Source organism: Triticum urartu, chromosome 7A (assembly GCF_056163025.1).
Source record: "Triticum urartu cultivar PI428250 chromosome 7A, HENAU_Tu73, whole genome shotgun sequence".
Lineage (NCBI taxonomy): Eukaryota > Viridiplantae > Streptophyta > Magnoliopsida > Poales > Poaceae > Triticum > Triticum urartu.
The window spans coordinates 730,377,554-730,389,132 of NC_141879.1; the positions used below are offsets into that span (position 1 = coordinate 730,377,554).

At 40.3% G+C, this 11,579-nt stretch overlaps 1 protein-coding gene across 1 annotated transcript; it reads right to left on the reverse strand.

The window, feature by feature from the left end:
* Positions 1-2,332: 2,332 nt before the first annotated feature.
* Positions 2,333-4,932, reverse strand: LOC147962354 (3'-5' exonuclease-like). Its single transcript, XM_087534164.1, has 2 exons — positions 4,874-4,932; positions 2,333-3,131 (listed from the first exon to the last, which is right to left on the reverse strand). Exons 1-2 carry the CDS (start codon positions 4,930-4,932, stop codon positions 2,333-2,335), a joined length of 858 nt encoding a protein of 285 aa, XP_087390290.1.
* Positions 4,933-11,579: the final 6,647 nt, after the last annotated feature.

Consider the following 11,579-nt stretch of genomic DNA (forward strand, 5'->3'; position numbering starts at 1 on the left):
GCCGTAGAGTGGAGGCCTGTCGTACATAGAACTGTTTCGCCAAGATAGGCAGGATGTATATGGCGAGGTGCACACTAAGCCTGAAGCAGCTAGTCTAGCTGCTGGATGGTTCACGGATGGTTCATGCACGTACAGGAAGCTAGCTTAGCTAAGCTAGCGATCAACTCAATACAAGCTAGCTCAATGCCTTGATCTTTCGATCTCACCGAGACACAGCCTAACACACACACGGAGACGCTGATTAGATGGCTATAGGCCGGTGTCGAGTCTGTTTTTCTTTCTTTGATCTAGGCCACAAAATCTTTCAGGTACAAGTATATATACGATCCAAGCTAGCCTAGACCTATACTACTCGGTGGCTTGTTCATGTCCAACCCGGACAATGACTGCGTGGTTGCATCATTACACCTCCTCCGCCTCCGCATCAAACAATTGTAAGATTGATTCAGTGGTTGCCCTAGAAAAATATATATTGGATTGTTGCATGCATGGTTCCAGCCTGGAACATGACAGGATTAATTATGATAGAGGAAAAGGACTGGGGAGACACACCAATTGACATGTGACATTGAAGCAGGACATACACGAATTTGGGAAAAAGTAAACTAAGCACCAAGGAGCTATGTACCTAGACCTGAGCGAGGAGGCTGTGGGCTGCTGCTTGTGCGAGACGGCGCAGAAGAGATGAGGTGTCAGGGATTTAGAATCGATGGTGATGTTTTTTAGAGCGATCGTGGTGTTTTTTGGAGCGATCATGGTGTTGTTGGATAGGTGATTTTGGGAAGATGGAGTTTGAACGGGAGGAGGAGGAGGAGCTGATCACGTCTATCCCTTTGTGCATGTGTTTTTTTTTGCTGATTGAAAGGTTATTTCCGTAAGGGCATTGGTGGGTAATTTACTTGACTGTTGAAGACACATTAGAAGATCAAATGGTTGTTATTCTCTAGTCCATTAAATAAACGGACGGATGTTTCTAATTTTTGTGGGATTTTACAATTAATTCTCTTGTCTCTAGTTAATCCATCAAGCACTTTTTATATATAAATAGATTGATTTGTGTAGAACATCAAAAACAATGTATCCAGTAGTTTGATATTTGTTGTCATTATTCCACAAAATGATATGTGTAGCGTATTGAAAATAATTGGATGCTGATGCAATCATGGAGTGAGGACATGTATAGGGGTGCTTTATAATGGTACATAACTCCGTAATGAAATCAAGAGCAACATATCTCCGTTACCCAATGATTGTTGTCCTCGTAGTACAGACTTTGCCACCGTTGACACACTACGCAGATGCCATGTCCTTTCTTCCACCCACAGGACACGACATTCCGGACAGTCTTGTACTGTTGGGATGCTTGATATGCTGGAGTTGGTCCTGGCTGCAGTGATGTCCCTGTTCCTCCATGGTAAGGGCAATCCCCATGTAGCTGGAACATGTACAATTTTGTTTTAGAAGGGGTGTTGATTTGTCTCTCTCTCTCTTTGTAGCCTTCTGAATTTCACAACTGTAACCAATTTGGGTGTAAAGATGTACTTCAGCATGTGCTTTATTCTCTAAAATTTTATACAGACCGGGAGTACGAGACTTTTGTCTGGAAGAAGATACGTGCATGTTCCACAACTCAAAAATGGCAGTGTATAGGAGAATTGTGATCCCTCTTTCAGTGCAGCCAAAATGCATGCACAACTTTGCATACAAGAATTGCAATATGAAATCTATGAACTTGAACATTTGTCTCACCTGCATAAAGAGAGAGAACACACGTTGTGTACTCGATGAGATGGTCTGCTCCTATATTGGTAAAATTAGTATCAGGTTCCCTTTTTGGGCCTACAATATTTTGTGCTCGCACTTGATTGTTTCTTCATGTACCACAATATTTTAGTTTCAAATAGATTAAAATAGTCGTGTACAAGTTATGTAGTTTTCATTATAGTTATTTTGATTCCGTAGCGAAGCATGAGGAAATCTAATGGTTCAAGACAACTCCACGTTGAAAGAGGCTTGTGTAGATTTTTGCTCGAGAATTCCAGAGGGTTATTCTTGTCAAATTTGCTCTCACACCTTGGGTGTCATGTTTTCCAGTTGCAATACACGGGCATTTTTCATAGTAATAGTAATAATAATATGACTTCCATAATGCAACTAAATTTTATTTCACAACATATAAAAGAAAACAATGGAAAATAGGATGTTGCATGCGCATGTGCTGGGGCTACTATGAAAGTTATTACAATAGGCATGCATATGTATATATATATATAAAAGACATAGACATATAAAATAACTCAGATGTCCGTAGTTCTATTAGATCGTCCTAAGCTTATCCATCAAGGCGCATATAGCCAAGGTTTATAGCCCCTTTAGCTATCTCAAAACTTATAAGGGCATCGAACGCAGCATATCTGATTCTTTCAAAGCTCAATGGAGCAATCGCCCATCCGGAGTTCTTCAGTTGCTTGCACTCGTTGCCCTTCTCCAGATTCGTTCCCAACACAAAATTTGCTAGATCAAATAGCGACGGTGTAGATTTACCGCATGTTGTTTTTGGTATTTTAATGTGCGTCTGTAGGTCAATGGGATTTTTTACATGGAGGCCATATGGCTGAAGCATTTTTACGTCATTGCCAATTGCCGCTCCACAAAAGAAGATATCTTCACGAGCAAGAAATTTGTTGAGCTCGTCTGGTATGTGAGGCGAGTGCACGATGTGGTACACCAAGCAATGATCTGCAAAACACAGTTGAAGTACGGCGGCGCATCGCTCCATTTCCGGGGGCAGGTCCTTCTGCTTCACCCCATCGACTTGGTCGGTGAACTCACAGTCTAGACCAACAATCTTCTTTTCTACCGTTTGGAGGGATTTCAACAAACTCTTAACCCATTCCTCAACGATGCCTGGTTCATTGGCGACCGTCACGGTTACCTTGAAGCCAGCAAGTTGCTCAAAGCGATGAACTGCAGGCTGAGCCACCAGAATGGCAGCAGAGTGATCATCATCCTCTGGAGCTAGCGGAGGCAGCAGAGTATAATCAAGGATGGAAATAGTGTGCGGCTGGAGTAGCTCCAAGGAGCATGGCGAAGCGAGCATATCATTGGCATTGTTCTCCTTAGGAAGAGCCCTGCAGTCATAGACCAAGTGAGCGATAGGGGATAGCATGAACAAATAAAACACATCTTTTTTTAGTATTACTACATGTCAACGCCAAACGAGTAGAACTATAAATAACTCAACACAAATTAGTCCCGTTCAATAGATGAAGAGTTCTTCTGAAAAGAAAAACTGAACTTGCTCAGAAACAAAATCCTAGATCTATATTCTGAAAATGAATCTGAGTGCCCATCTTTTTTTGTTTTGCAAGATGAATTAAAGCGCTCATCTTTGCCGTCACGCAATATACTGCTTGAAACTCCAATCTTCAAATGCATGAACTTTAAAAGAAAGCTGGGGCTAAATTGGACCGGACAAAATTTTCAAGACATCGTACAGAGAAAAATTCAGAAGCAAAACACCACAAATTCGTCCACAAGATGGCAAAATAAGACTGCATGAGCACATTGCCTATCATAAAATAAGAAGACAAAAAAATGAGTTGCAGTAGTATAATATTATACCTTGATGACTTTGTTTTGGCTTGCAGCGGCTCCATAGTCAGGTGTATTGCAAATTTCAATATCCACTATATGTATGCCGCAGATGTTTCTTCTCAGGCTGATGGATTGTATGTGATGTGATCGAGGGGATGGTTTGTCAATCCGGCCAAAAGGGTGCTTATAAGCTAGCCGATTGGGATAAAAATAGCAAGCATTGATATTCGCGTTTTGGGAAGGAAACAATAAGGATTTTGGTGCGATACTTATCCGCAGCGATTTTTAATAGCTTTCTTTAGGTTTCATTCGCATCAAATAGCAAGTATTGATATTCGCGTCACCTTTTTTTATGTGAACATGGTAGCTTTGGTTTACCATTTTTGAATGTGAATGTGCTCTAATTTTATTTAGCGTTTTTGCATGCGAACCATGGTCTATTATCCTTTTTGTTTTAGGAATGTGGTCGATTTCACATTCACATAGGATGTATTCGGTTGTTCCTAGAAATTTTGCCTGCATTGCATGTGTCTCTCAGTTAGGCCGGTTGATAAAAAAATCATCATGTGCATATCGTTTCACTACTAGAAAAAGGCTTATAGGTGGCCCCTAACAAGTGGCGCGCGCATATAAGCACCCGCCACAGCTATTTTAAAAAATTTGCAGTGGCGGGTGCTATAAACTATTCACCATTGGCTATCCAAATAATAGTGACGGGCATAAGTAAGGACCCGCCATTCCGTCACTCTTGATAATTTCTTCACGGTCGAAAAGTAATAGTGGCGGCAACGTACAACAGGACCACCACTGGTGCCATGCTAATCAGTGGCGATCCGTTTCTTGCCACCGCCATAGACCCGCCCCCACCGGTTCCTAATTTTGTAAGAGTTTGCAGTGGTGGCTCCTATTACGCGCCCGTCACGTCTATATTTGGTCACGCTGCCACCTACCACTCAAATATAGCTGTGGCGGGTGCTATCTACTGCCCGTCACTCTTATGCATGACCTTATCCACCCCACCCACCACCCGCAGCCAGTCGCACATTATCTATCTAGACATAAATCTTTCTCCCTCTGCCTCTCTCTCGCCACGCCGACGGCACGAGCATTGTGGCGTCCTCCGCCGCTGCCACCGGCAAGGTCGCCGTCGGCTGCCTCGGACGGCGTCATGGACCCAACCTTCCCTGTCGCCCACGCCATTCGTCGCCGCCTCGAAGTCATCGGCCTTGCCATCCAACGCCACCTCCAACTACTTCCTTGTCACTATCGCGCGTGCCTTCCTCCGCCTCCGACGTCACCGGCGTCCCCATCAAACTCACCGTCCATCTCCGCCATCGTCCTCGCCCTTCCCACCATCTCCGTACGCCCCGGTAACCACACCTCCCGTCTCTCTGTTAATGGAGATGATAGTTGTTCTCATTTATTGTGCTTGTACATTAGCAACATTTCGCTAGTGTAGTTAAAAAAATTTATAGGATGTATTGTAGTTGTCTCTTGTTATATGATGTACCATTTAATCTTTGTAATTGGACATCTTCAATTTGATTGCTTGTGCTAGAGGACTATGTACTGCATATACGGATCAAAATATGGTACAATATTTTATTCATGATGCAGATATTCGTAACTAACGTGATGAACCTACTTAAGAGTGAGAAATGTCCACTCAAAGGACATATATGGACCGTTGTCGTAACAATTCTATCTTTTATTTTTTCATAAATCTTCTTTCATGCAAATGTCTTTTATCTAAAGGTCAACTTGTTTAATGCATTTAGATGGAAAGCCGGGATGCCTTGTTAGGACTCCTACACCCGTAGACTGAACTTCTACAGCCGTAGGCATCGTCACGAGGATGGATGAGTACACGAAGATCATGCTCGACTATGCCGAGAGCACTCGAGCAGCCACCAATAGCGCTCGGGCATACGTCAAGAGCACTGCAGCATATGCCGAGCGTGTGAGAAGAGCCGCTGAGAGAACAAGAGCAGCCATGCTGAGAGCACAAGAGCAGCCACCAAGAGTGCGCGAGCACCTAGCGGAGTGCGTGAGTAGCTATCAAATATGTGAGGACCGCCCAAGCCAAGATCACGAAGATGTTAGAAGGCGAGGAGACCTCATGATGGAGCTGAACTTTTACTTCTGAACTAGTAGTGCACTTCCTTTATGTGATCTATATGATCGATGCGTGTGAACCGAATTTCTGTGTTACAATGATGGAGTTGAACTTTTGCTTCTGAACTACTAGTGAACTGCATTAATGTCATTTGTATTGTTGATGCTTCTGAACATATTTTCTATGATGCTCTGAAGATTGTTATATGACTTTTCTCCATGCGATTGGATAACTATGAGATTGACTTGTTAGCTTGTTTATTTATCTTTGTAAATGAGTTGTACTATGGGAAGAATCCAGGAGTCTATGATTCATGAAAGAAATGCAATGAACAAGTGGACGCTTAGGAGAACACTAGCACAAATGTCCGTGCGTTGCAACGGCGGGGAAATACCTGTTCTTATGAACCACGATTTGCTAGGTAAGGAACTATGTCAAGGGAGAATGGTCGTCGATGCAAAAAGATGCATAATTTAAGGACCACGATGTAGAGCACATGGGGTGTGATTCAGAGTAAATTGATCTGATTGGCAATGTTTTTCTTGGAAAAACTTTCGATCTATTTATCAAATATCATGGTAATATATTGAACATCATGAGTACTCTCTCCGTATCAAAATTCTTGTTTTAAATTAGTTTAGATACGGATGTATCAAGTCAGATGTATCTAATACTAAAACATGACTTGATACATCCGTATTTAGACAAATCTAAGACAAGAATTTTGGGACGGAGGGAGTACTAAAAATTACATCCATGCCGTGTGTTACAACATGATAAAACTTCATCACACTCTGACACTCCTAATCCAATTATTATGGTTTCTCAAAAAAAAAGTATAGTCAAATATCCCTAACATGAAGAAGAATTTTTCTTTCAAGCTGACCATCTCTACAAAACGTCTAACAAAATTATGTATTTTTGTGTGGGGGGAATACATGCAGTGTTCAACTTGCGTCCCATGCTTCCGTAATGAGTAAACACCATAATGCTTTTGCAAAAAAAAAATCAGAAAATCGGCTTACGGTAGAGAGTTGATCAAAATGCAATACTGTGCTTTTTATTGGCGTATATGTTTAAATGCGCAAGTGCATGTTATAATCCCCAAAGGTCCAGCGCTCTTGTTAGCTTCCTTATTCCCTTGACACAATGAACCAATTTAGCTTCTTGCGTGGATCCTCGTCTCAATCTCTTTCCAAATTAGCATGCTTGCACTGCTTTCCTTATTATCATGTCTAAATTTCCTTTAGCATAGACTGCTTCCCTTACTATTCTGGATCAATTCCTTCTCACATCCTTTCCATCCTTTACTTCTTTATTTCTCTTGCTGCATGTTGAAACGTCGGTTGAAATCCTCTCTATAGAGCCGGAACTCAATTTTTACCCTTCACTTATTGATTTTCGAGATGACTCCTTGATACCCTGAAAACTGAAAGACCTATATAAGTTAGAAGGATTTGATGTAAAAAAGGCGAGGTGGTACTATTTAATAGATCAGATAACATTACATTTCAAATCAAAGATTCAGCTAGGTCGCCTGGTAGCACAATATTTACATGACTGTGAAGTTGCGAGTTCAATTCCTGGCCCAAACAAATGTTTTGCCCCTGCCTTTTTACCCCCTATGTGGGCTCCCAGGTAGAAATACAAACGCACAAAAGCCCAGCTAGAGGCCCAGCCGAGCGACGCAAGGAAATATCGAACATAGACAAGTAGATCGCATATAAATTTTTTTTGCCATGAAACTTTACAGACAAGTAGTATGCATTCATATCTATGTGTGTATTATTAAAAAGAATTGAAACCTAACCTTTTTATTTTTTAATTTTTCAAACATCAAGTTCCATAGGCTACACGTACATGCATGCATGTGTTTCAAAGATATAAGCTTTTTTGTGGGGTATATGCATATTATTAATTTTCTAGATGGAATATATATCATGCATGTGTGTAAGATCCCTTGGCTTTGAAGTACTTGTGCATTTCTTACATAGATGACAAATGCCTTTTTACCCCCTATGTGGGCTCCCAGGTAGAAATACAAACGCACAAAAGCCCAGCTAGAGGCCCAGCCGAGCGACGCAAGGAAATATCGAACATAGACAAGTAGATCGCATATAAATTTTTTTTGCCATGAAACTTTACAGACAAGTAGTATGCATTCATATCTATGTGTGTATTATTAAAAAGAATTGAAACCTAACCTTTTTATTTTTTAATTTTTCAAACATCAAGTTCCATAGGCTACACGTACATGCATGCATGTGTTTCAAAGATATAAGCTTTTTTGTGGGGTATATGCATATTATTAATTTTCTAGATGGAATATATATCATGCATGTGTGTAAGATCCCTTGGCTTTGAAGTACTTGTGCATTTCTTACATAGATGACAAATGCGTTGGACTTTCTGTTATAAGCTCCATTTGATTAATAATGCATGGTTATGTAGTGTTCAGGTAGAATTTAGGACATCTGATGCTATAATAAAGGACTACAAAATGAATTTACTCATTTATTTTTTTCTTTTTTGTTATATCTTCTAGCATATGTTTATTTTCACTGTCCGGGCCACCCGGATAGTTTGTATGAATACATACAAATAGTTTTTCTAAATGAAAAACAACAGTTACTTAGACTTAGATGGCCAGGCTACACAAACAATTAGAGTGAGATGATATAGTCATGAGTATTTAGAAGCATGCATGGAAGGTTAACAACCAAGATATCGTGCTATCTAGAAACAATATTCACTTCAAATAGTGATGATGCAGATAGAGGAAGACAACATAATATTTACGATTTAATCATTAAAGAAATGGCTTGGGGTGGTAGGAAGCAAACATCAGTGCCATAGACATCGATGACTTTACCATATACTTACTAAAAATATCCCACATGTAGTTTGATCATGTTTTCTTTGGACACGTACACACATTCCAACTAAAATATTATTTGTATTTTAAATGATCTATCAAGGGGAACTGACAATCAATAGTGGAAGAGATAAATATGAACATTGGTATGGAATTATATGGCATTGCATGGAAGAGCGCCGATTTTTTCATGGAACAATTCACACATAACGCAGTAAAAACGTAATTCCAAAATATTATCTCTTTTCCGGATATGCAAAATTTGGCCTTTTTAATATATCTTAACTGCCGATGGAAAAATAGTGGTGGAGATGTTTTTTGCTAAATATAAATATTAGAGAATGGCACAAAAGATCTGGAAGCATACATATGAATATGAGGATATATGACAGTGTGCTAATAGATAGTGTTGGAACAGATAAAAATGTATGGCTGCAAATAATCAATTTTTTCATTTTATCGATAAAAATTCTAAAACAATATTTGATTCAAAGATAAATGAACATGGATGAAAACGTGAAACCGTGAAATCTGGAGATTAGTTCCAAAGCCAATGGTTTCACATGGTGGGATACATGCATTGGTCCTTTTGATATTTCATTGTGGGACAACCATATCATTTGAAACAACTTCATCAAAAATGTAGCCAAGTTTAACCATATTTTATAATACTATATATTTAAGCTATATTTGTTTATATAAATACATATATAGGAATAAATTGAATGGACAAACATACGTAGAGCAAAACCAACAAAATAAATGAAGTTGTAAAGGAAGTCTAGCCGCGCAAATGCGCGGGTCACCCAGCTAGTTATATATATAATTGCGATGACGATGAACAAGATGCATAGGATAAAACTTCTGATGAAATTCCAATTTCAATCGTTTGTAGTTCCATGATCCCATATCATCACATAGCCTGTACCATGTCAATGCGTCTCCCTTCAAAGATAAAGGGAAGAACTTCTTCTTAATAACATCACCGGGTATACCTGCAAGCTTAAATAATCCACAAACTTCATCCACGTATATTAGGTGCTCATCAGGATGCTTTGTTCCGTCTCTTGCAAAAGGATTAGCTAGCAGATTTTCTATCATACCCGAAGGAATCTCAAAGTAGACATTTTTATTTTCAGTAGGTTCAGTAGGTTGAGGAGCAACTCTTAGCTCTATTGGTCGGGGTGAAGATACCCCGAAGAAGCCCCTCAGAGGATTACTTTCCGTAGTAACAAGTGACAGTAAATTTCAGCACACTATATAAATTTTTCCTTACCAAATTCCACCTACCAAAGGCGCTTCACTCCCCGGCAACGGCGCCAGAAAAGAGTCTTGATGACCCACAAGTATAGGGGATCTATCGTAGTCCTTTTATGATCTTCCACCAAATAAACCAACTAGCATCAACTACAAGTAGTAATCAACACTACTAGCAACCCACAGGTACCAATCCCAGACTTAGAGACGAGAATTGGATACAAGAGATGACTAGGGTTTGAGAGGAGATGCTGCTGGTGAAGATGTTGATGGAGATTGCCCCCATCCCGATGAGAGGATCGTTGGTGATGACGATGGTGATGATTTCCCCCTCCCAAAGGGAAGTGTCCCCGGTAGAACAGCTCAGCTGGAGCCCTAGATTGGATCTGCCAAGGTTCCGCCTCGTGGCAGCGGAGTCTCGTCCCGAAAGCTTGCTTATGATTTTTTCCTCAAAGAAAGACTCCATATAGCAGAAGATGGGCATCAGAGGGCCACCAGGGGACCCACGAGGCAGGGGGGCGCGCCCAGGGGGGTAGGGCATGGCCCCCACCCTCGTGGGCAGGGTGTGGCCCCCCTCCGGAGCTTCTCGCGCTCAGTATTTTTTATATATTCTGAAAATGACTTCCGTGAAGTTTCCGGACTTTTGGAGCTGTGTAGAATAGGTCTCTAATATTTGCTCCTTTTCCAGCCCAGAATCCCAGCTGCCGGCATTCTCCCTCTTTATGTAAACCTTGTAAAATAAGAGAGAATGGGCATAAGTATTGTGACATAATGTGTAATAACAGCCCATAATGCAATAAATATTGATATAAAAGCATGATGCAAAATGGACGTATCAACTCCCCCAAGCTTAGACCTCGCTTGTCCTCAAGTGGAAGCCGATAACGATAAATATGTCCACATGTTTAGAGGTAGAGGACTCGATAAAATAAAATACGGACATGAGGGCATCATGACTATTCTCATAACATCAACATATATGGATATTGTCATATGATTTCTTATGCTAGAATAACAGTTCGAATCATAAACTTCATTGAAAACTAACGAACTATAATCTCAGTCCTTGAAGCAATTGCAATTTATCATAACATAGGAAAGAGTCAATATAAGAGATTTGCAGCAAGCCCACATAGTCAACTATCATGTAGTCTTTCACAATTGCTGACAATCACGCAATACTTATGGGTATGGAGTTTTAACCGGACACAGAGAAAGATAGGGGCTTATAGTTTTGCCTCCCAACATTTTACCTTAAGGGTAATGTCAAAAATAATAGTTCATGAAAACTCACATCCAATTAGCCATATATACCAAGATCTTTCCAACATATTGTGCTTGCCAAAAGATAAAATGTAAAAGGGAAGGGTGAAGATCACCATGACTCTTATGTAAGGTAGGAGATAAAGGTAAAATATTGGTGTTTCGCAGAGGGAAGCAGAGGTTGTCATGCATTTTTATAGTTGGATGCACAAAATCTTAATGCAAAAGAACGTCACTTTATATTGCCACTTGTGATATGGACCTTTATTATGCAGTCTGTCGCTTTTATTTCTTCCATATCACACGATCGTATAAAGTTTATTTTCTCCCACACTAATAAGTCATACATATTTAGAGAGCTTTTTGATTGCTTGCACCGATGACAACTTACTTGGAGGATATTACTCAATCCATAGGTAGATATGGTGGACTCTCATGACAAAACTGGTTTAAGGGTGTTTGGAAGCACAA